Source organism: Cylas formicarius, unplaced genomic scaffold (genome assembly GCF_029955315.1).
Source record: "Cylas formicarius isolate icCylForm1 unplaced genomic scaffold, icCylForm1.1 PGA_scaffold_3__17_contigs__length_32017465, whole genome shotgun sequence".
Lineage (NCBI taxonomy): Eukaryota > Metazoa > Arthropoda > Insecta > Coleoptera > Brentidae > Cylas > Cylas formicarius.
Window position 1 is genome coordinate 9,262,281 of NW_026844326.1, and position 26,560 is coordinate 9,288,840.

The window sequence follows — 26,560 nt, forward strand, 5'->3', positions numbered from 1 at the left end:
TAAGATTGGAGGTTCTTAGGCATAGAATAAATATATGAACGATTTTCTCTATGGAAAGAATTTGTATTATCTCCTTATCAGTCCTTGTTGGCATAAACCAACTATGATTGCCCACCCATATGACGGTGTTTGTACGGTTGCCTAATTAATATTAAACTACTCGGGTGCAGAATACAACATAGTTTAGTGGTCTGTGACTCAGGTGATATACATTCCGATCTTTTTGTCTTGCTCCAACTGCAGATTTCTGATATTTTGCTTTTCAATTTTGTTTGTGACTTTCGGATGAAAAGTAATAATCGGTTAATCGGTTTTATGCGCAGGTCTCGCTCGATCTCGTTGTCAAAAACATGGTTAGCGAGTAAATACGTGAAACCGACAAATACCAGTGGTATAAATCAGAAATTCCCTTTCGAGTGGCGTGATTGTGTGACCTTTTCCGTTTTGTGTTAAAATCATATCGATCTGATTTTTCACAAAATATGACTATTTTCTAGTTGACTTTTAATTTAATAGTGGACGGCATCGTGTATATTTATTTTAGTTTTAAGTTCCAAAGTCATGAATTTAACAGGGAGTTTTACAAGGCTGCCTTACTATTTTTGTGGGTTTGTCCTTCTTTGCGTGGCTCAGGTAAGTTTTCATTAGGATCATTAGCGAAATAATCTTAAGTATATTGCGCATTAATGTTTTCCTTTTAAGTGAAATGCATCTACCTACTTTCTCTACAACTTGTCATTTATGAAATGCGTAAGGTTTATAAACATAATATTGATATACATATTTATATATGTTGGCTCTTTGTATATTTTCAAAAATGGAAAGGATCTGATAGAAGGCTGTTGAAAATTTATCTGGTACCTATCTTGACCATAAAATTATAGTTCATTAGTTCATGTAAAGCAATAACTTTTACTTCTTAGGCATTAGATATTAGATATTATGTATATATGTAAAAAACAGTATTGATAGTATAAAATAATTGAGATGATATTCAAGTCAGACAACATAATTGATAGGAGTCACACATGCAAATTGGGCTCAAAAATGTTTAACCAGTTTTATATTACATGGAACGTTTGTGCTTAGAATCTTTATTATTAGCATTCCTCATGAATCATTGATAAATAAAGGATTCATAAAGATGCTTTCACTGTTTTGACTGTTATCTTACAAAAAATATTCAAGCAAATACTCTCGACATAACATGAAGAAAAACATTTGTGATAACCGGCATCTGGTGGATAAAGTTAATTCGAGGTGTCAATATTCATGCCAAAACTTTGCATTTTGTTTAATCCCAATGTCATGAGACAAGACATTATTTTATTTTGGTATATATATTTCTAGATGTTAGAAGGTGAATTTGTATCCAACAAGTTGTGTAATGAAATAATATGTTACAATTTTTTACCTCTCGGTGAACCTGAATCTTAACGTTCCCACCACATATTTTCCATTGTAATTAATTGGTTCAATTGATTTTAATAAACGGCCCTTTTGAACTCTACTAATATAGGTATGGGAAATTAACTGGTGTAGGTAGAAAGCGAAATTGAAAGTTTCTGATTTGTCTTTATCCCAAATACCAATCGCATACCTGTTATTTGACTTATAGGTTCGAAAATATAGTAAATACAATAATTATTTGCAACGCATTTTGCTTTAGTACTCTTAGTTGCTGGTTAAATAATACTCGGAAAAACGTCCAAACAAATATGTAAATTTTATATTTAAATTTTTGGGTCGTTTTATAATCTGATGCCGAGACGGATACCTAATTGATTAGTCACGCAATGTGTTTACTTGAGTTCACAGAATAAAATTTTGATTTTCCAGTCACTGAATACATTTTTAATCGCTTTAAAATGTACCGAGCCTCACAATATTTATGGATCGGATTGGTCATGGAAGCGGGGAGGTCATTTCCAATAAAAAACCTATGATAAGTGAGCACTTACTATTTAATAGTAAAGTAAGATGCCAAATAAAAAAACACATTTAACATTACTCGAAAAAATTACAACAGCGATAATTGGAAGACGCCACTGAATCCGGCAGTTACTTTTAACTTCAAAAGAAAATCACGAGATCTGATAATAAAGATATAAAAAGTTTAGCTTTTAAGCGTATACTTTTGTTTTTAAGATAAAACCATATTTCCAACATACATTTCCGTAGATAAGTCTACATTTCTTGATAAGGAGTTTGTCTTGCTCGATCTTAGTCTCTTTATCCTCGTTAATATACGTATGCATATTCCAGACATGCAATTGTAAAAAAGTGTGTCAACGTGGCGCCTTGGACGCGACTTAAAATATTTTGCACAATGTCAAAGCAAAGTAAAGAATACCAATTTTGTTGGTTACGTCACTTTTTTAAAGGTCAGAAACACGCCGAAATAGCTATCGTCATCATACGAAAAGCTATTTGCCTTATTTTCCAGTAATACGGTATCAGTACATTGCAGTAATTGTATTATATCCCCTGACTAATCTTATAAGCGAGCTTATAAGTGACTTATTTTTTTATGTTTTATGTTAATTTTATTGTACCGGGAATAGAAAAATTAAAAGTTTTGCTCTCACGATATCAATTTATCTTATCTCTACAATTGAGTCTGTAATAGATGCATATTTTCGAAAAAAATTGATATTTATTTAATTAAACGCAATACGCATACCAAATTAACAAATTGGGCAGTAATTTTTAAATGTAATGTATAACAATTTAAAAGCAACGGGCAACTTTTGTCTTGGTTAGTTTGCTCTGCTCAACCCTATTTTGAGCCTCGTTTCCAGGAAGCAAAGTGTATCCACATCCTAATTTGACGTTGCACCTCCACCACCAAAAATTTCTTCTAGGAAAGTACGAAATTTTAAGGCATATTTATAATAAACGTATATGATTTTATTACCTATAACTAAACCGGACAACACAATCGGAAAACTAAATAACACTGAAAAATATAAAACTTAAGAAAACTAAAAATATACACTTTAAAATGTTGAACTTCCAAATTTTGGAGGTGTTAAAATGTAATGCAGTCCTCATTTGCAAAGATTTTAGGTCGTTAATCACTTCTAAAGCATCACTGTACATTTTGACGTTAAGCACAAACAAATTTTGTTCAGTATTGTTTACTGATTCCCATTATAGACGAATATTTTGTTTATTTTTAACAATTGCCGCTTCTTGAGTTTTTCCGGTTTTAAAATTTTCAGCAAGTTTTCATGCTGATAGGTGTTACTCTAAAATTTTAATGACATCCATTTTTTCACGTAAACTAGAAGCTTTTGGTTAGGCTCCATTTCAAAAATATCTTTTGTTGCCTAATATGTAATATGCAGAGTACAGTGTACCCTTGTATTGCCAATTATATGAGCTTGTACAAGGGCTACCTTTTATATTTCGGGATTTGCAATAAAAAACTATAAGCTACCAACAAATATGACTTTATTGTTTCTCAAAATATTCACCCTGACGATCAAATACACTTTTGCATTCGATAATACCAATCATCAAAGCACTTTTCCCACATCGAGTTGGACACCTCCAAAACATGTTTTTTAAACTCATCAATCGCTTCTTCCGGTGTCAAAAATTTATTCTTTCTTTATTCTTATGTGGGCTTTGTCTCATTCTGAAAGACCCACACAATCGACTGCTGCTTACTTTCAGGTTCATCTGCATAGGTCCGTGATTCATCATCTGTCACGATACCATAGACGTGTTTGGAAGAACCGCGATCGTATTTTTTTAGCATTTCCCTCGACCAACCAATACTAGCCTTTTTTTGAGCTGATGTCAAATTGTGTGCAATCCAGCGCGCACAATTTTTTTTTGCCGCAAAATGTTCATGCAAAATGGTATGTATGCTGGTCCCACTAATGCCCAAAGATCTGGTCTGTTCATAGATATAAGAAAGTGACGACTAACTGATACGAATTAAGGAAAGACCCGGGCAAGCTGTAAGAATGAAATATGGTCGAACAGGTCCGTGCTTTGCTTAGAATTCAATTATTTGGGGTTTTGTTAGGTATGATACTAAACAATATTTATTTATGTATGTATGTATTTATGTTTAAATCTAAAATAAAATTGCAAATTATTTTTATTACCTACTTAAATTACTTAAAATTATTCACATAATACATCAGTATCACTATCGCTATCATCGCCTGTTCTAATTATTATTTGTTCTATATTATTTGCAATATGAATATACGATTGTTCTGCTTTTTCTATATGTTTAACAGAATTTGCCCAACTTTGTGGAGGGATGTTAAAAACTTCGGTTTCTATAAGTTTGAGGACATTGGAGTTAACACGGGGAAAACATTGTTACGACGAATGGCAGATTTCAGTTGGTGCCAAACATGTTCAATGGGATTAAATATACAGTGGTAAGGTGGAAGCCTTAAACCTGTATGCCCTATATTTTTTGCATAATTATCACAGACGTATTCCTTTTGTAGGTTCAAGCTTTGTAGAACCTCAATTAATTGCTTTTTGGTATAATTTTCGTGAAAATAAATGTCGTTATTATACATGTAGTTTTGGATTGTTGCTTTTGTGTCACATGAGGAAGGGGTTTTAGTCAACTGTCTACTGTGATAACTTGCATTGCCCATTACAATGACGCTATTAGGAGGAATGTTTGGAACTAGTTTGTTTTTAAACCAACTTTCAAATAAATCCAGAGAAGATCTTTAATATTTTTCGCAGACAGAGAAAGTCCATTTGGAATCCAACCATCTTTAGAGCCAGCATGCAAAATAGTTATTCTTTTACCTCTTTTTGATCAGTTGAGTCAACCCAACCCTTTTCCGGGGTATCATAAGTGTCGAACCAGGTTTCATCCAAGTAAATAATTGGCCTTTGTTGTTCTCTGTAAATCCTATTTTTTTCTAGATATTCCAGTCGCCATTTCCGAATTATTAAACCATTAAAACTGGCCTTTTGTCCTTTTTTTTTTTAATCTAAAACCTATGTGTTGAATACATTTCCATAAAGTAGTTATGCCACATTTAACACCGGTTTCATCTTTTTCAAGCCTACTAATTAAGATATCTAATGTAGGCACGCTTTGTTCCTCGTATAATTGGTAAATTGTACGCCATATTATATCTTGATCACTTTCATCTACACTCGAGAAAATGTCAGCATCGCATCTTTTTTTCCTCGCTGAAATGGGATTATTCACAATTTTCCATGTAGTTGATGTTGGAATTTTCGTCAATGTGGCCGTTTCTTCTAAAGATGCTTGCTTGCTGGCACCACGTTCAATGAGAGTCAAATAAACATTGTTTATAACTTCCTTAGTCTCAATAGAATAAATAGTGTTTTCTACATTTGGGCGGGAGCATCTCCTGAGATACACTAGACTCGCACATATTTTGCAATAATTCGCACACGATTCAACACACGCTCTATTACACACGAAATGAGAATGATTACTAATAAACTTAAGCTAAGTAGTATACCAAACCAAAGAATATTAAACACAGATAGTTATAAAATTATTTTCTATTACGGACCACAATTTTACCTGAATTTAAATTCCGAAACTTTAGGTAATAATCTTGTTGCATTGTATGTTAATGACCATGTTGCATCAGGGTTTTTCGGTGGTCTGTGGTGTTCATATTCTATGGTCTGGAGAGGTTAGAATGTGGGACTCTCGGTCTGGTATCTCGCGCGCTTATATCTGAACCTCATGACGGAGATTAAATAAAGGACTTTTAGTGGACTTCTCTTTTATTATAAAAAACCTCCAACACGACAGACCACGCTTGGATAATCCCATTCAAAAGCAATTGGTCACTTTCTTATATCTATGAACAGACTGTACCTCAATCTCATGGTAAGTCACATGACGATCCTGCAAAATCAGTTTCCGCACTGCATCAATGTTTTCTTGAACAACCACCGATTTTGCACAACTACGACTGAAGTCCGAAAACCAGCGATAAACAGTAGTCCTAGATGCTTTAACTCCAAAAGTCGAATTAAGTTCAGTTAGTTGAGTTGAGTTGAGTTAAGTTGAGTTAGTCCACGTCTAAAGTTGTAAAAAATTATTGCACGAAAATGCTCCCAATTAAGCTCCATTTTTAACCGTCACATTTTTTAAAATTTATCACAAAAAAACAAAGAACACTTTTTCACCAAAACCTAACCTCAAAATGTCAAATTTCCATATAAAAACGTTATTCGCCAGATGGCAGGACTAGTTTAAGAAAATTCCGAAATATAAAAGGTAGCTCTCGGAACTTATTTAACGGTGTTTGTTGGTAATTAGGTCTATTTAACGATGCAAACCAAAAACACACAAAACATAAGTTTTAGAAATATTTTTAAAAAAAGGTCTCTTGGACGTGTCATCTTCATAAATTCTGGAAAATATGTATCCATCACCACTAACCAAATAAAGGGTGTTCGAAATTAATTCAGTTTTTATGGCATATAATGCGTCGAAAATATTCTCTAGTACTAAGCCATAAGCCAAAGTTTCCTGTAGAAATAAAAATGTTCTGCAATCTGTTCCTTTTTTTCTCATAATTTTTAAACTACTATATTTCATTAACATTTTGTTCTTTGCTTTCCAGTTTAAACGCAATATATTTTTTTATGCTAAATATTGACCAGAACTAATTTTTGTTTTTGGCTATTTCGCTTTGCATCAAAATCGTTTTTTTACATTCTTTTTACTTGAAAATGGTGCATTGTTTGAAAAAAAAAATTATTCGAAATTGAATGAAAGTTGTGTGCACACAGGAAACTAGAGCTTATTTTCGCCATTTCATAAAAAATTGGTGCATTAATTTCGTATAGTTGGTTATAGCGTACCTTTGTTCAGAAAACCGTAACTGCACAAAACGATGGTAATGTTTATGTGTTTGTAATTGCTCATGTCCTTGGTAAAATACGCAAATATAAAATAATAAAATAAAGAGGTCACAAATTGTAAACGCAACCCAGAGACTTAAGAGAGATTAAGTAAATACTGTTGGTGGAGTTCATTTAGCAGAGTTGTTGGCAGGTTTCGCTACACAACACGGGATAAAAAAATTAAGAATGTTGCTTTCACGTCGTGCAGTAATATTTTTAAATGCTTTGTCCACAAATGACCATAGCGTAGGTCTATAATTTTATAATTTCGGTTGGTCTTTTCGAGGTTAATTTAAGTCAAAGGAAATCAAATATTTTTTAGTCGCAGTGATTTTGGGCAGGTAATGTGTAATTGTAATTACTGACATTAACTAAAATACATGATCACTTTTTCAATGAAAAACTATTATTTGCAAGCAAGTTGGCAACTGTCGAAAATGCCGATCGTAATAGTCAACTAGCAAGGTCGCCCGGCCAGTTCGAAAGAGCTGCAAAATGATTTCTTCTGCTAATACGTCTTCCTGACGCAGCCATGGTCTGAGGGTCATGCTCCTCTAAAGTCGGTGTATCTAGGGAAAATGAGCAGCCAGGAAGTTATCATTTAGTGGTCACACATTTTTGGTAAAAGAAAAAATATTGTGGTGAAGCGTTTGAAAAAAAAATCTTTTTAAGCTTTACGCAAAATTTAGAATTATAACCCTTAAAACTCGCACTATCTGAAGATTATATTTATGAATTGGGTATCACTTTTTTTATCGTAAATTTGTTGTCAACAAAAAAAGTATCGCATAGCGCTCAAAAAAATCTTTGGAAATGCTTCACGCGAAGTGAGCATTACAATCCTTAAAACTTTTTCTTTTCTAAATATTTTGTTTAAGGATTAGGTGCAACTTATTTTTTTTCGTAATTTGTCTTCCAAGAAAACTCCTTTCGCAACACTTCCTAATTTCAATTTGAATGATTACACGCGCTAATAATTAATTCATTGTAAATTTATTACTTCAATTATACATATATTATAAACATGCTATTCTATGATTATATCATATAAAGGAAAATTCTTAATTTTCTAGATACTTTAGAAGGGCAAAGAGAAACGTTCTGGGGTGGGCTGAGATATCGATTAAATATTATTAGTGTTTGGGCTGGTCAATTGACCACTTCTTAATTGACTTATCAAATTCGATCAAAATGTTTTAAGTAACATCTTGTAGAGTGTTATCTGTCATTATTTAATGATAATATGTGCTTTATAATAAATTGTTATGCGTTTGTGATGTCCAATTTACTGACGCTTTTTGGTTTTAAGAGTAGTTCATTTTTTAAATTTAAATTTCAGTTGGTGCCAAACATGTTCAATGGGATTAAATGTGCAGTGGCCTTAAAACTGTATGCCCTAGATTTCTTGCATAATTATCAATGACGTATTCCTTTTGTAGGTTCAAGCTTTGTAGAACCTCAATGAATTGCTTTTTGGTATAATCTTCGTGAAAATAAATGTAGTTATTATATATGTAGTCTTGGATTGTTGCTTTTCTGTCACATGAGGAAGGGGTTTTAGTCAACTGTCTACTCTGATAACTTGCATTGTCCATTACAATGACGCTATTAGGAGGAATGTTTGGAACTAGTATGTTTTTAAACCAACTTTCAAATAAATCAGCGTTGGTGCCTTCGCGGACAGAGAAAGTCTATTTGGAATCCAACCATCTTTAGAGTCAGCATGCAAAATAGTTATTTTTCTACCACTTCTTAATTGACTAATCAAATTCGATCAAAATGTTTTAAGTAACATCTTGTAGAGTGTTATCTGTCATTATTTAATGATAATATGTTCTTTACAATAAATTATTATGCGTTTATGATGTCCAATTTAGTACTAATTCAAAGTCGGGGCAAATTTGATTTCAATAAAAATATTGTATTTTATAAGAAAACCTGTTCCATTAATATTGCATGTGCCTGTAACTAAAAAATAGGACTTTCTAGGATATCGTTAACAGCATAATGGTTTGTTATAATTTGAATGGCTTCTTTTCCAATCGTGTGTTTTATTGATTTATAAAATGAAGCAAAATTATATTTAATTTTGATCAAATCGTTATCGTTTTTTTTTAATTTTACAACGTTTTTTCTCTGACTGTATAAGCCTGAACATCCGATTCCATTTAGTTATCAGAACGACGCCACAGCGATGTAACGCACAATATGAATAAATATAAATTTCATTGTAGTTTTAAAATTATTTGGCTCGTCAATTGATACAAAAACATTTGACCGGCCAATTCCACAACCCAAAACATTATAACAGATATACGATACATATACGAGAAAGAACACGAAAATAAATGCAATTTCTACAAGTCATTTTTCCCAATAAGTATGAGGGACATCCATCTTTGAGTAGTTTGTGAGGAAAATAAGCAAAATGTAATGTAAAATCTCTTAGTTTAGTTAGTTAGTTTATCAGATATATATTTTTTTATCAAATATACATTTAGTCAAACAAGCAGGGTTCATAGACACACTTGCAGTAATTTCGACGAGCTAGAACCAGTGCTTCGCACTTAGTTCTGATTCAGAATTCAGAATGTCTTTGTCAATGGCACGGTGAATTGACCAGCCCCAACACCAGTTGTAATGCCAATTTCCGCGTGAATTACATTTTTTTTTCTTTCCCGACAAATTCACGTCAACATTAAATCATTGAAAATTTAGAAGTGGTAATAACAACCTCCTGCACGTCAATAATACTGCTTATCGAACCGAATTATTATTAATTAATTATTTTTTATTTATTTTAGTTTTTACTTTCCTAGTTCTCCAAATTTCAATTTGCAACCTTACAGTTAATAAAAATGATGTCTCAAAGGCTTCTAGTTTACTCATAAAACAGGAATGCTGGTACATATTCCATGTCCATTTTTAATACCAACTGCCAACCTATAAGATTGTTAAGACGTTTTTGGACATAATTCCGTTTGTTTGCAGTTTTAATACCTGATAATATTGTTACATTTTTAAATCTGCTAAATTAGTTCAAAGTCACTCACTATTCACACAACAGTTGATTATAATTGCGCGCTCAGCGGTTTTACTTTTTTAACTAACTCTCCAGGGAGCGGTGCTTCGCTTTCATATTATTTTACATATGCGCAATCTCTTTGCAGGTGTATTCCGCTCAAAACAATACGGTTTCAAGTCGATCAGGCGCCATTCAAGATGGGGGCCACTGCATATGGTACGGGCAGTGCAACCAGAAAGGGACGCTTAAACAAAATTGCGCCTACGACGGTCCCCCCAAACCCCTGAACGAGTCGGGAAGTGCTATTTTAGCGAAATGGTGTCCGAACATGTCGTCCGATTTGACTTGCTGTGATCTCGACCAGCTAGAAACTATGGACGCTAGCATTAAGTTGGCTGCCGGTCTTTTGCAACGGTGTCCGAGTTGCATGAGAAACGTGGCCACCCAGATCTGCGCCATGACTTGCTCTCCGGTTCATTCCACATTTTTGGAGGTGATCAAGACAGCTACGAACCCCACCACAAACAAAACCTACGTGGACGCAGTCAATTTTTACATCTCCGAGCAATATCTGAACAACACCTTTGATTCGTGCAAACAGGTAAGAATATTGTGTTATCATTTTGGAAGGGGGGAGGGGGCGAAGTTTGGGATTTCAGAACATACCATACTGTTAGCATACGCCTTGTAGTGACGCTTGAGAGATTGGTGCAAAAATTGGTCCTTATCGCATAGAGCCAAAAACAATTAAGACCTCAAAAAACCTTAAAGCTTCATATCTCTTTCTAAATTTCTAAGGTCAAACAAATTTTGAAATGTAAGTTGGAAGTTACTCCTCAATTTTATGAAGCAGCTTCGTCTCTTTTTTTTGCTTGCACCCTAGTGCAATTGCAATGAAATAGCTTTTTTATGATTCGTACGCCGTGTCTCACTTATTCATAAAGCTAGCTGCTTTCGTGCCAAACTGAAATGTCGTAGCTATCTTGGGTTTTTAGCTACAGGCTGCATGTTGCACTTTTAGACAGTAATTTGTTATGCGTTAACTTATCGAAAAGATGAATACTGGTCTAGATAGGGTTTTTTCTACCAGAGGACAAAAATACCAAATACCAGTTTCTTGACCAATGCAAAGTTTTGCATTGCATAGTTATCCAGATCACATTTTAGTCGTTCACAATGACTTTCAGCTATATATTTTTATACATACATAGCATACAGTAAAATCCTGCAATTCGCTATATATTCTTCAATATCATTAGTGTAACAATCGAACAATAAAGGGGAAAGATGACCGACCACCCTGTGGCACTCCCGAAAGTACAGTGGATATTTGTGGAAATAAAATTTTCTGAGTAAAGTTTGCATGCAGTCCCAAGGCTTGCAGCTTCTTTAGTAAAATTGATCATTATCGTAAAAAAGTAAGAAAAGAATAAGAAAAAGGAGTGTTGAGAACTGATGAATCAATACTTGGTAAAAATTAACTCATCACTTTATATGTAGTTTTGTTTTGAACTTGCTGGACATTTGTTTTTGCGTGACTAGTTATTAGTACACTAGTTAAATAGAAAAAGGAAAAATATTATAACAATTGTACAACAACTATACAGGGTGTTACATAACTTAAATGTTGATTCTTTTAATATGAGGGTAAAAAAGGGATTTCCTCATTTTCATTGAAACTGCTTCAAGTATTTAGTCGATTCTTCGTTAGTGGCCCGCAATGTATAGAAACAATAATTTAGTAAAAATTGTTTTTCTACTTTCATCAGTGGCGGCCTGTGTATGCACGGCACGGCACGGCACTGTTTTTTTTAAATGGTAATTATTTTATTTATTTTTTGTTATAGGACGAAGGATTTGCAACCAAAAAAATTAAAAGTATTTATATCGCTAGATGCCTATAATTTAAAAATTGGTGACCTACGATGTTTTAAAACAGCCATCTTTTTTCAGCAAGGTTTCATTCAAAAGAATTCAATCGACTCAAAGATCGAATTTGTCCATATTTTTTTGTGTATTTAAATTGTTGATGTAGGTAGGTGCACCTATATTTCTCAAATTTCCTACTTAAAAGTTTTAATGTTTTACACTACTATCGCTTACGTTCATGCTAGAAAATTATTTCAAAATCCGGCGATCGAAGTGATTAAAATGTTTCACCCTGATAGCGGGTGTTTTGAATACACTCCGCTTAACTCATAGATTCATAGTAATTCAATAGATATAACTGACCCTTCACGACACAAAGTCAGGAGATAATTTTTCAATTGAATCGATTAATCACGATTTTGAAAATGTAATCTATTTTCGAAAAATGCAGTGGCGTACCATTTTTTTGTTTCAGTCTGAAACCCGGGCACCACTGGGGAAAGTAGAAAAGTAGTGTTCGTTCAAAAGAAAGTGGCGAAAACTTTTTTTTAATTTCAACTCCCTTTATATCAAAAATTGCTCTGAACTCCGATGGTCAAATACGAAAGCGGAATCTGTTTATAATGCTTGTGTCAAAAATTCTGTCATTTTTTGTAATCGTCCTCGTTTTTCTCACTAGGTGTCGGTACCGTCGACCGGGCAATTAGCTATGGATTTAATGTGCGGCAGCTGGGGGGCGTTACGGTGTACAGCGAAGAGGTGGTTCGAGTTTATGGGCACATCGGGTCCTTCGAATCCCTTCGTGCCCTTTCAGATCAACTATATCACCAACGAGGCAGTTAACTACAAACCCGTGGACCTGCCCATCACGCCCTGCAATCGAGGCATCGATGTGAGCATTTTAATAAAAATTTTAGATTAATTTGGAGAAATTAGTGAATTGCCATACCCTTCGAACTATATGAAAAAATTTTCTTTTATATTAAGCGTATCCTGACTTCATTTTTCACAATTTGGTATTAATTTTGAACGCATTCTTTTTTTTTCTGCTTCAAAAACGAAAAAATGGATTCTCAATCGCTATAAACAAAGACAACCAACATTTCATAGCCAAAATCTCCTTATATAACTAAATTATAATAACGTTAATTTCGTCGATTTGTTATCGGAAAACTATGAGTAGCAACAATTTGAAAATTTGGAATTCAACTTGGTGGGGACAATCCGGATGAAAAATTTTTAAGATGGCGGTATATCCGGATTTACCAGAAGTGCGTGTCAACCTTTTTAATGAAACACCCTATATATTATTGCCATTTGTTCCACTTCTTCAACGCTTTCATCAGTTATTGACATGCTGTGGCGTCCAGAGCGAGGTTCGTCATCGGATTCTTCTTGGCCATCTTGGAGCAGCATGAACATTTTTTCTTTTGCTCAAAGTAGATTCACCATATGGCGTTGTCCACGTTTTAAGTATTTTGTTTGCACTGTATTCCACTTTTTAGATAAAATTTTATGCAAATTTTTTGTTCCATTTTTTTTTGACAGCATAAGATCGCCGAGCACATGAAACTCGTCTAACACTTCTGTCTCGCAAAAAAAAGTAAACCTGCAAACTGACCGAAACTGTGAACATATTTTAGGGGCATGTGTACCAATATAACAAAAAAATGTCGAAGATCTAGTATACGTAGCCCGCCCAATTACAAAGTCACCTTACTTTTTGAACACACCTTGTATATAAAATAAGAAAGTTGACACTCAATGTTGGAGTCTGAGTGTAGCGATCAGCATTAGTGTAATTCCGAATTTTCACCTACATATAATTTTCCGACAACAGATCGACGGGACATCCTGTGAGTGAGTGACTGGAGTTACAGCTCCTGCTAATATGATTAAAAAGTCTTGATTAATTAAGAAATTGGAGAACACCTCGTATATAATAGGTGACTGAATTACGATGTGTTTATACAAAGCTTAAAAATTGTGTGAACTTTGTCAATATTAATATTGGAAGTTATATTATTCCAGAAAGATATGCAAAGCCCACAAAAACTTTTAGCATTGTGTCAGAGGATAAATGTAAATTACTGATTTCTAAAATGAATCATATATAACTTTGTTTTAAATTTGTGGAAAGTGTGAACAAAAAACCCAATACATTTTTTTTTATTTTTTGACTAAGATATACTTCTTAGTGCCTTGGAAATCACAATTAAATTATGCGTTAACAGGAAGGATATAATAAGTAGTGCCGTAGTCTAAACGTACAGTTCTAGTCTATGATCGGGGTTTTCATTTGTATGACCTGTTCAAAGTTCGATCGGTATAAAAAAAAATACTTTTATCACGCACGTACGAACCTCCATTTAAAGTAATTAAATGCTTCTTATATTCCGTACTGAACGTTGGTGAACGCAAAGTTATGTACGTTTGACCAGAACACGTACTCGTACATCTATTTTTAGAGTTGTTTTTTTTGCGAATTGTCCATAAACTTGTTTTTTGTTTAATGCGAATTTCCAAAAATACTCATTGTTGTGCTGGAAATTCTCCAACGTTTTAAATCGATCCGACGCAAAATAATAAATGTTTGGACCTTCAGGAACATGTCGGCTTACAAGAATTCGGTCAAGAACGCAATCAATGACGTCTCGTTAATTTTCCGAAAAAAATAATTAATCATAAATTTGAAAACAATTATTAGAGACACGTGTTTCTAACTTTGGGTAACTTGTTTTATGATTAACTTAATTTTAACCAACAAAGAACTTTTTTATTAGGCGCGAAAGGCGCTGTAATAATAATCTTTATATTGATTCAGGTGTAACCATAAAAATTACAAAGATAAACCAAGTGCATAATCTGGGGATGAAGATAAGAAAGTATTGACATAATTCGTTCATACTTCTGGGAACCAAATTATGAAATTTAGGTTTTAGAAGTTATGTTTGTAAAAAATGCGGTACTCTAGCGCTCTCGCTTTGTTCGGCGGTATTTGCTTAACATGCAATCACAGAGTAGAACGTAAATTATAGAGTAGTATAAAGGCTCCTGAGCCCGCATTGAATTAGGGTGTGCTGCATGCGATGAAGATAGGAGCAATTATAGAGAGCATCTCATAAGTATCTTTATTTTAAACGAACCGCCTTGGATATTATTTCATGTTCGGAGCTCTGAGAACTTTTTTTTTGACGAATCTTTATTTAACAATATATACAAACTTATTTAAAAGTCAATTAAATTGGACATCACAAACGCATAATAATTATAAAATGCATATTATTATTAAATAACGACAGATAACACTCTACAATTGCAAGATGTTATTTAAAACATTTTTCGACTAGTCAATTAAGAAATGGTCAATTGATCAGTCAATTAAGAAGTAGTCAATTGACCAGCCCCAACATTAAGTGCCATAGAAGGTACATCTCATTCAGAAATTGTCTGAAGATGATCCAGATCGGCGAATGGAATTTTGTGGTTGTGTTATGAATGAATCGATTTCATTTCCCAATTTCTCTAATTATATCCTTTTTTTGGATGAGGCTATTTTTTATTCTAATGGCTTCGTTAATCGACACAATTGCGGATATTATTGGTAAAAAGAAAATCTCTATTGGATGATGGAACGTCGTACCTAATATCCTCAAAGCTAAACGTATGGGTTGGAATAATTGGAGGAAATATTATAGGGCCTTTGTTTAGTATTCTCACCGTTGAAAAATATTATATCCTTATATGGACACAATTTATGCCCAACTAGCTTTGCTATATCCCAATATCAGAAATGGCGAAATAGGGATGATTGATTGCCGCATATGGTTTCACAAACAACTACTTACTAAAATACTTGAATCAAATGTTCCTAAATTGGTGATGGATGGGATCGAGTGGCCGCCTCGTTCGCCAGATTTAAATCACTTAGATTCTTTGCTTTGGCAAAACTAAAGTGTAAAACACCAAATTCAACACCTTGGCTGGCTTAGAAGAGCGGATAAAAGACGACATCCGAGCCATAACACCAAACGCCCCCTTCGGGAATTTACCGATCACTTGGGATACTGTCCAGTAGCAGAAGGACGTCAGTTTGAGTTTTTATTAAAATGAGCACCTTTTTCTTCCTTAATGTTTAAATATTTTTTATTGTTATTTACGTTTACCAATTCGTTAAAATCATTAATTATGTCGTTCATAAATTGTTGTTGGTCTTTTAACAAATATCTGTAAGCAGTGCTTAGAGGTCTGGTCTCGAGCAAAATTAACTTTGAGTAAGTTATATATAGTGTGGGTATAAATATATAAATAGAATACTATCTATATATTAAGAATACAGTTTTTAAGTTAGTAAACCATTAAAAGATCTTAGTGCATTAACAATTTTAATTTGATATATATTTTTTTATACTTCTCGTCTCATAGTTATGCGCTTGATTAGATAAAATTGTTGATACATTAGATTTTTGTTCAATATTTAGTATTTTAAATATTAACTTAAAGATATTGAGTTCTTTTTATAGTCTAGTTGTGTTAGTTGGTCTGTCGTAATCACGTAATATTTTTGCTATTTTGTTTTATAAGACTTGTAATCTTTGAAATTTTTGTTTTGCTACAAGTTCCCCATAAAACGAGATATAAAAAACATTGTAAATCCTATCCTTAGCAATAACGTCTCGTTGGTTAAATATCTCAACATTATTTATTTGCTCGAAAGGTGTATTATTAACATTTAATGGCAGATTCCTTAATTCCAACTAGTTTCTAAGATATCTAGAATAATTTAAAAAATTTGAATGATGTAACATAATTTTGAACAATACTCCTAAAAACACAAGAATCGTCTTTTCAATGGATTCAAATCGGGTGATCAGTATGGGCAGTTGCAGAGTTTCTTAACTTTTTTGAAGTAAATAAAACCAAGAACATGTCAAACTTGGCCAAAATGAATGCTAACTTTGGGCGTCGATTGACTTTTGATGGAAAATACGAAATAGCAAGAAAACCGTTAAAAATAGGTCGATGTAGAATTAGATTGTGGATCACAATATACAATAATATACAGAGTCGTCGTATTTAAGGAAACGATGTTTTTTATTCTTGGAAATGATGTAAGGTTGGTAATTTTTTTTTACCCTGTAAGCCATAAATCAATTTTCAATACCTATTTCCAAAAGGCGATTCTTGTGTTTCTGTTTACCAGCGATTAAAAATGGTTAAAAAAAATGTTTAAAGTTTTTCAATTAATTACAATATTTAAGAAACATAGATATTAAGTATATATAACCTAGAGGAACCTATCGTGAAATTGTCTCATAAATCCAAAAACGAAATAATATACAAGGTGTTCTGTTTAAAATAAGTAATTTGAGTGCTGTGAGATCCTTATGAGTTTGTGAGATCCCCTACAGTGCATCCATACAACGCGGCAGTAACGAGTTACCTTGAATATGGCTCCTGACGCAAGCCGTTTACAAATTTGATCAAAGATCATGACGAAGAAATTAAAGATAAATAAGAATTTAGGACAAAGATTGAAATTAATAAAATTTAGATGGTCTACTCGTCTACTTTTCTATACACATGCAATGTTTTTATTAAGCAAAATGGACTCGATTATTTAGGTGGAATTTTGTTTTTAAAGGTTGTTTTTTAAATTTCGATACAATAAACGATACATTTAACCATTTGTTAGTGTCAAATGGCTAAGCAAAAATGTTTTTACGACGCGTATAATAACTTGTGAAAAATTCATAATCTCTACACTAGAAACGAGAGAAGTGAGTTTGATATGCTGAATAAAATCCAATTTATACTACTTATATTAATTTATATATTCTCTAAAACTTATTTCTCTTACGTTTAGAGCTAATTTAGGTTACATATTGAAATACAGTTTTTTTAAACAAATTGTTTATGGACTTGCTCTATAAAAGTTTTTAATTTTATTTGTCATATTTTGCAATACCTACAGTTTTTTAAACAAAATGTCTATTACCACAATTGTTAGACTTGCGATGAAGGAATAAGTGTGTGTACAATAGGTTCTACAGTTGCTTTGTTTTCTGCTTACTGAGATCTCATAAAATTATTATTTAAATTGTTAAATCTTTCATGATTTCGGCATTATTACCATTTCCAATAGAGGTTACACCTATAAATTTATGAAAACAAACGCTTTGCACCGATTTACGCCCACAAATTCGGGAAAAATTAGCTGGTAATTTTTTGCAATTTGCTAGTAGACACTTTGAAATATTAACGAGAAGAAATGCATGCAGAAATACATGTAGAAATTGCATCGGATCTACCGGGCTTTAGATAGTGTTTTATCAATCGGAATTTTAATAGGCAACCACACCGGCTTGCAGCTGTGTAGACTGCGAGGCCAGTTGTCCAGTGCCGCCACCCCAACCGCCAAAGCCCCTGCCATTCACCATAGCCGGATTTAACGGCCTTTCATTTCTGATGGTTGTGCTTTGGGTGGTGGGTTCGCTGATGTTCCTAATAGGGGTGTGCGCGTGCACGTCCGGAAGAAATCTGGGTAAGTCTCGTTAGTGACTTGTCACGCTTTGCCCGATTTATTTGGTATCATTTTTTTTTCATTAATCGATATCACTTTATGTTCTCGCGCTATTTTTTTGGCATTCATTCGTTTATTCGTCTTGGGCTAGGTATTTCGGACTTCATGACAGTGAACGATATACATTATACTCAGCCATTAACGGGTGTTAATGAAAACAATGCGGATGGGACGGTAAACTCTCATCAAGGTAGATCCCTAAGTGTCTGTGTATGTGTGCGCGAATGCATCGCTTTTCGTGAATATGTGTTTTACATGGGTGTTATTGCATATATTTCGGCTAGTAACTACTAACCTTGCAGTGCGGAACGAGATCTCGGAAACTTTGAAGGTCGTTGTGAAATTCATTAGATAATAATAGTAATAGTAATGACTTTATTGCAACGCAAAATTACGTATGGCCAAGTTTTAGCTTAGCTTCCCAACTTAACCTAATCTAGCGTAGCCTTATTGCAGCCTTACATGCTAGATAGGCTTTAAAAAAACACAAAAGATTAGAACATACTCTACAAAAGTGATGAGACCATTTCCGTGTTAAATGTACAGCTACTGAGACGTTTTAAGCTACTTGGTACTTCATTATAACAGGTGTAGGCCCGGTAACTAAACGTGGTGGTGGGATTTTTGTCTTAAAACCAGACTATAAGCATCATGGTTACATTTTTTTTATAAAAATTTCCTGGACGTTTGGTGCTAGACTATGAATGTGTCTTCTTTTTTTCATAGGTAGACACCGAATTTCTTTCATCCAAACTCGTCGCCCATTACCAGTTTCAAATTTCAAGCTTTGTTGGGAATACCCAGTTTTTCTCTACCTACAGCAATAGCAACTGACATTTTTTAGGGTTTAATTGCAAGCAAATGTTTCTGAGAAGCGTCCGAGAGTCTTATATGCATATTTAGCTTATTGTTGGTATCTAAAATTTACTCTGACTTAATGGACAAACGTACTGGCGAATCAACGGCATTGTGAATCTGTCAATAATCTGCGTCATTGATGAAATGAACACAACGTGCTGCCAATATAGGCAAATAATTGTTAATAGTGAACTAGTTGATTTCCCGCCCTTTTGGCAATAGAATGTATGTTACATATTGAATTTGAATATTTGGAATAACTTTTTGCAGTTTTTTTGAAAGATAACCAAAGACGTTATAACCAAGAAACCTGACAAACGCTTAATATTTTCGGACCGAAACACTAGTACCCAAACTTTTAATGGTCCAATTATATTCAGATTAAAAAAAATATTTTTATGTGTAAATTTCTTGAAATGGGCGAACTGTTTAAAATGAAAAGTAATACATTAAAACAATAAGATAGAATTTACTTATAACCTGTAAGATGCTTAACCAATCGTTAATACAAGGGATGAAAGTTTGGCTCAATATTATTACTTTCAGTTTAATCGAGGATTGCTTTGTAGCATTCAGTACGGAGCTCTTCGTTTATGAAGCAAATATTAATAATATTTTAAAAATGTACCCCAAAATAGCCTCATAAATTTAAAAAAAATCATAGGAAAGCAACAGGAAAGTCTTGAAACTACATTTGGTAGTCTCAATTCTTTGTAAACCTCACATTAACATAAATATTGCTTTATATACAAAAATACTATTTCCTACTATTAGAGGCTTAAAAAAAAGCTTAAAAAAAACTTTTATAAAATTTTACCTAGAAGCTGACCTAACAATTTAATCCACAACATTCTAAAAATATATTTCAAACTGTATTTAGGGCTCTAATTATTAGAGACTGATTGGTGACAGGAATTTTATGAATTTAGAATATGCCCGGGTTTTATAATTGTTCGGTGGCTGGCCAATTTGAAAGATTTGCCCACAGCGCTGTACTGCCATCATTGTCGGATTTTGACATTGATTATTTTGGGATTTTACAAGTGTTTTTTCTAAATATTAATTGAAAGTAATTGGTGGAAAGAAATCAGAGAAAATCCGTTGTCTCCCAGGCAAGTTTTTTATGTTGCCTGTCGGTTTAGACTCATTTTATTGATGATAACGCCTTTTACGATAACAAATGAAACGTAACATGGTACTGAATTTTTTTTGGAGGTCAATTGACTATTGATCCCAAAATTGAGGTACTTGCAAGCTTTACAATTTTCGAGATCTTTATCCGCATCATCGTATTTTAATTTGCGGATACGTGGCGCTATTTTTATTGAATTGCGCTTCAATTCCGCCAAAATGAAATTCAAACCGTTTCCCAATACACGGTGCATTTCATTTGTTTTTTAGATGTTTTTAATTGGTGAGCTTTTTAATTAAGCACTTGGGAGTTTGCCACGTTTATAACGCGGCCTGTATTTTTTTTTACCTCGCGATTAAATGTAAACAAAACGTCAACCTCCCGTACCCAGCTGAAAATGCAAAGGTCATTGTTACCAAATCAGGTAAAACCGCTATCGCTATTTTTAATGATTTTCTGTGTGCGATGTACAAAAGAAAATTATCTCAGTTAGTCATTTGCAAAATTATTATGAATTTGTTTTGTATCACTCAAATATATTGTCCACTAACTCACATGACGAATCTCGGGAATTAAGATAACACGTATCTCGAAAATTTAAGTTAACTGCGCCTTTGTTTAATTTTAAGTGATCGATGAGAGCCCGTGAATTTGCAGGGTCGGTTAAAAAGCACTGCCAAAATTGATTACAATATGTTTTACCCAGTGACGAGCATGACAGTTTCGGGTTATTTTCAATCACCTTATAAAAAATACAAAGCTGGCCCGGCAATCATCAGTAACAGCTTATCAGCCACATTCCAAACGCACATGCAAACCCTTGCCACATTTAAAATGTATTAATATACCTAATTAAAGATTAATATTATTAATATATTAATTAGGTTTGGGTATATTTTTGGACCATAAATTAATATTTAAGGAACACATTGGTCCAAAATTAAGTTTACGTATTCTTTGTTGGAAATCGTGTACTTGCTAAATCAGGGCACAAAAAAAATGTGAATCTAATGAATATATATAATGGAGATAGTTGAATGCGACTAATTTCTTTAATGATACCTTTAAATGTGGCGTACCGTCATATTTGATTGACAAAATTATTACATAGGTATACTGCGACCAGAAATATAGTGCTTTTACAACCGACCCCGTGATTAAAGAACACCCTGTCGAGCAGACCCTTACGGTCCTAGGAATTTATCTACCTACACTGAGAAGCGGGTTATGAGTATGTTTTCAATTTTTCTCGCCGAGCAATTCTTGATACATGTACATAAAAAAATTAGTACAAAGTAACAATTTATTACGTTCTATTTCTTTTCTTTTTTCTATTTATTTACATTTCCACATAGAATCATTATTAATATACAAAATATTAAATATAATAATAATAAAGTATCAGTCGCTACTGTTCCATTATAAATTGTTTGGAACCGAAAATACATTTTCTTCAAAAAAGTACGCAACGACTCTTTGGCACAACTAGTGTTTAAGCCTGTCAGTACTTCTTTATGCAGTGCTTTTAGGGTGAGTATACTATTCACTTTATAAGCGTCCTAGATTATACGCCTAATTAGATCTGCGTGTTGGTCTTTAAAAACTCTTGAAGTATTTTCTGTCGTTTTCTTCTTGACTATCCCACTTGCAATATTTTTTCTTACAGTTGACTTCGGAACTTTGGTCATGTCACTTGTTTTTATTACTGCTCATACGTCTCTTTCTGAATTTCTTATAAAATTGTAAACATTCAAAACAATTTGTTTAGCATCCGAAGACAAATGGATCCTTCTTTTATTTGCTGAGGTAGTTCGTCTTCTAAATTGTCATTAGGTTCGACCACCATCTCCACCTCGTCTTCAAATTCTGCGTGGTTTCCATGTCTGCTTCATTCCACTTTCTCCACATTTTAAAGTGTTAAAAAACAGGAAACTTAAAAAAAATGTTTAATTTTAAGGTTCTAATAAATATTTATCAATATTCTTATGACGTGCATTTATCTACCTTGAATATAATCTTTAGTCTTAAAAAAGACTGTTGTATACAAATCGAAGAGCTATGTAGAAAACGCAAAAATAAAGAAGAAGAATGTTGTTAATCGACAGGCATCCAAGACAAGAGTGATTATATTCAAACTTACGTGTAAGATAAAACAGTGAAAACAGCCTCGTGGGGTCAAAGCTCGAGAATCAGGTACATAAATACGTACTTACTGGAAGGATCACAGTCAAGTACGGCCGTGATATATACGAATATTAGAATAAACTCTTAACACATCACCTAATGCTAAAATAAACACTTTTACTTATTCGAAAATGCCCCGTAGCATTCGTTACGGTCCATCTCAGGCAAGACCTACTTAATGCAGAATAAACGGCTCTTGGGATGGGTTTTACCACTGTCCTGTGAAGCTCAAATAAGCTCAGCTTAAATAAAATCTTTTAGTTGGTGTTTGGGATTAAGATTGTATATTAAATTCTAATTTTGTGTTTAAATTTGTCTATTTTTCTCAACGTTTTGACCCTGATATAATTGTTTTTCAAGTAAAAAGTAGAGATTTATTATCAAATAACAATATTGAAACATATAACATACCTGAGTAGATGAATAATTTGAATTGATTAAAATAATTGTTTATCCGCGGTGGCATAACTACTGATATTGAATACTGAATATTTAAATTAAAAAAAAAGAATAAATTAAAAAGATTAAATTAAGTGCAATACAATTAAAAAATGCATTGGATTCTTATCAGGACCAATGCACATAGTAGGTTTTCTGTCACTACATATTAAATCGAAAACAGCTTTTAACTGTTGTTTCTTTACTACCATTTAACTGATATCCGATTTTTGTTTAATTTTTGTTTCCGTGTCACTTTTTTATTGCACCATTGCTTATTACTTGTCATCTTTTCTGACAACCATTACCATTATGCTTGTCACTTAAAGCATTCTCCTTAGCTTTTTTTTATAGTGGGTACTTGTGATTTTTTTAATACTACTCTCGTCGAAACTCGTAGCGTTAATTTTTCTGCACAATTCACTAGACAGGCAGTTCCTATGAAACAAGACAAGCTTTTAGTTTGTAGATCTAGCTTATGTCTTTACTATTTCTTATATTTGTTAAATAATAAATAGAAAATAAAATAATATAAATAATGGAATTTCGGAATTTCAATTTTCGTAAATTGGGTTTCATTTTAAATTTCAATTTTTTAACCACTAATAAGTAATGGGACGGTCTCTATATATTAGGGCAACGCAAAAGCATGTACTTACTATTTAATTTTCAACCACACCGATAAATTACCAACGCCTTGAAAAAATTTCCATATAAACAGGACTTTAGTTTTACGAGACTTTAAATTCTCCGCGCACTTAATATTACTTTGTATACGGGCAGCTGCCGAAATTTTCTTCGCAAAGCAGGTCTCCTAATATGTTTTCATAAAGTATTTTTTTTTAAAGTTATTCACGACGATTTTTTCTCCGCTTTTCTCCATATTTTTTCACCCAGTGGATGAATATTATTATATGTAACCAATACAATCCCTTAAAATATTTTTTAAAATAACAACATTGTTGTTTTACTTTGAAAATTATTTATCTACAACATTTTAGACATTAACATGATGTTGTTTGCTAATATAGACGAGTTTCGTGTCTATAACTTTTCTCCCTTGTCCTCTCTATTTTTAGAACAATGAAAAGTGAGAAATAACGGGAGCGTAAGGGTTTTGTTTTTAGCGTAGGTAACCTATTAGTAAAAAGTTCGTAAAACTGCAAAAAAACAGTCATTTTTGCTCGGTGGACGTTCGCAATCGTAAATCGCAGCCTTTAAAAAAGTTAATGAAAAGCGAAACAAATGAATTTGTCTATATTAATATATGTCATTATAGAAACGTGTAAAATATTGTAAATAAATAATTTTCAAAAGCAATTTGATCCGGTGAGTGGAAAAAAAACGGGCGAATAACGAAATAACCGAGGAATTCATTTTATTCGTGAACATTTTATTCGTGAATAACTCTTAAAAGGGGTTAAAAGATCTTTTTTGTAGGGCATTAATTTCCCTTTAAAAGTCAATATTGTCCTTTTTTGTATATTGCGTTGTTTATTAGTAAAAACATTCTAAAATGAAAAAGTTAAATCAAAAAAACATTTAGTGTGTGTAGTGATGAAAATTTCCAATCACACCTTTTTTACAGAGAATTAAATTTAAAAATTTCACGTTATTTAAAAAAAAATCTGTTTGAGATTCTCTATATTATATTTTTCATAAAAAGAATAGTCTTTTTTTTTTACCTATCTAGAACAGTGGCGCTTTTCAATAGCTCTCGTCGATAACCGCGTACAGGTTGAGTGCATATCGCGCGGATTAGCAAAAACTGGGATTGGGATTTACGACCCGTCGTATTTTGCTTTGGATATAACGTGTCATTGGTTACATCTAACTCTAACGGCTTGCACGTTGTTATTTTCGGTTTGCATGTTACGACTACGTTTTTTTGTGGATCTCTTTCCAGTGGGTATGGTGAGTGGGCACACTTCTGAGGAAATGAGGGTGGCAGTCGCGCGCCGTTTGGCCTCGGCCGAGCGCCATTCATCTCAGGTGGCTCTGGGCGAAGCGGGCGAGGACAGTCCCTTACAGAGCAGTAAACGATCTAGTACGTTGGAGATTTCCACGTGGAGAAGTCTGATTTCTGTGGTCTTGTTCTATGTTGCGCCTTTTTAAACCCAGCGCGATTTTTTCGATTCGATTTGATGACTGTCATGAAAGAAAATGGAAATCAAATTTTTCCAATGCTTTTTACTAACGTTTGGAATTTAAATTAACCGAGAAACACGAATAATGTTAACATTGTTTGTGTTTTTAGTTTGTTTGACTGTTTTAAACATGTTTTAAAATTTTGTTTTAAATCCCTTTTACGTTTTTTTATCTTTTCTCTTTTTTTGGGAATGTCAACGTAAAGATTTGATTATTTGAGTACAAGATGTCGCATTTTGGGTAGTTTTCCTTGGTATCTTTGTTTTCGCCACAGAGCTCTATTTTTACGTAAAACCAAAGATGGTCTCATCTCGTATGACCATTTAAGAACGCAGTGGTGTAGACATTTTTTATATAGTATATTTATACCATCTGCAATTGACAAGTATCAATAATAAACTATCGACTCATCTTGTTGTAGTTAAACAGCCTTATAGAAAATGACAATTTTTTTAAAACTGAATTCATAATTTAATAGTACAGCATGAATAACAGTAATGTACCATTTAATATTAAAGAAATGCCTTTAAGAGTCTAGAGTTGTGACTTGGGACACCATCAACTCTGATTTTCTGGGTGCCAGTTGCTGGTATTGTGGCGATTCGAAATGCCCAAAACAACAAGAACAAATTTATAATCATCGTAGAGATTATCAAAGCCATAAAAGCTTACTTATCTTTGGAAATGTAATTCCAAAGCTTTTTCAAAATTTTCATTACTCTGCATAATACATACTAGCATGCCATATTTTTCATAATGTTAATTAAATAAAATTACCAAAAAAAGAAAAGAAAATAAACTGCTTTATAAACCAAAACTCGATAAGATATATTTGACATTTATTTTTATTTCCTTTTATAAAAAATTGTTTTGGTCTACTATTAAATTGTGCATTTAATTTTAGTTTGCCATAAAAGGTGCATAGTTTTAAAAATATCAGAAATGAGAGATTTTATAATATGGGGGGTCCGTTAAATTTGATTTTTAACACCCCTGGATTCGACGGAAAAAATATAATCTATCCTGCAAGAGTTCCCAAAATGAGACTTCGTCTACATATCGCTAATGTGCATTACATCCATTTGATTTGTTTTTTCATAAAGTTTAATACAGTCATTCAAATTCAAGGGGGAATTATTTTTTGGTTTACGGGGCTGAGGAGTGGTGACATTTTTTTGCGTAACTAACTCGTATAGAATATTGGTGGTTAATTACTCGTGTTTAGAACGCAAAGCATTTCCTGTTGTTGAGACTGTATACTGGTATTTTTAAGCGTTTGTTAATAAACTCGAACGTAATTCCCCGCTCGAAAAATAATTTTGGCTTGGTCAAATAGTTTGAGAACCCGAGGTACATATTTGGCAGTTTCACACTGATCTGGCAATTGTATTGATCCATCTTGTTTGGTAGCTTACGTCAATATATGCGTTTT

At 33.1% G+C, this 26,560-nt stretch overlaps 1 protein-coding gene across 4 annotated transcripts in view; it reads left to right on the forward strand.

Moving 5' to 3' along the window:
- The first annotated feature begins 254 nt into the window (after nucleotides 1-254).
- The window catches only part of LOC132699073 (NPC intracellular cholesterol transporter 1), a 45,275-nt gene continuing 18,969 nt past the window's right edge, over nucleotides 255-26,560 (forward strand). Inside the window, exons 1-6 of one of the 4 annotated variants that reach the window (XM_060665540.1) lie at nucleotides 255-633; nucleotides 10,062-10,517; nucleotides 12,465-12,677; nucleotides 18,137-18,329; nucleotides 18,460-18,558; nucleotides 24,887-25,027. In XM_060665540.1, the coding sequence (XP_060521523.1) occupies nucleotides 562-633; nucleotides 10,062-10,517; nucleotides 12,465-12,677; nucleotides 18,137-18,329; nucleotides 18,460-18,558; nucleotides 24,887-25,027 (1,174 nt within the window). In that variant the 5' untranslated portion in view covers nucleotides 255-561. The remainder of the gene's footprint in view (nucleotides 634-10,061; nucleotides 10,518-12,464; nucleotides 12,678-18,136; nucleotides 18,330-18,459; nucleotides 18,559-24,886; nucleotides 25,028-26,560) is intronic. The other 3 variants (XM_060665541.1, XM_060665542.1, XM_060665543.1) reach the window with 3 other exon arrangements.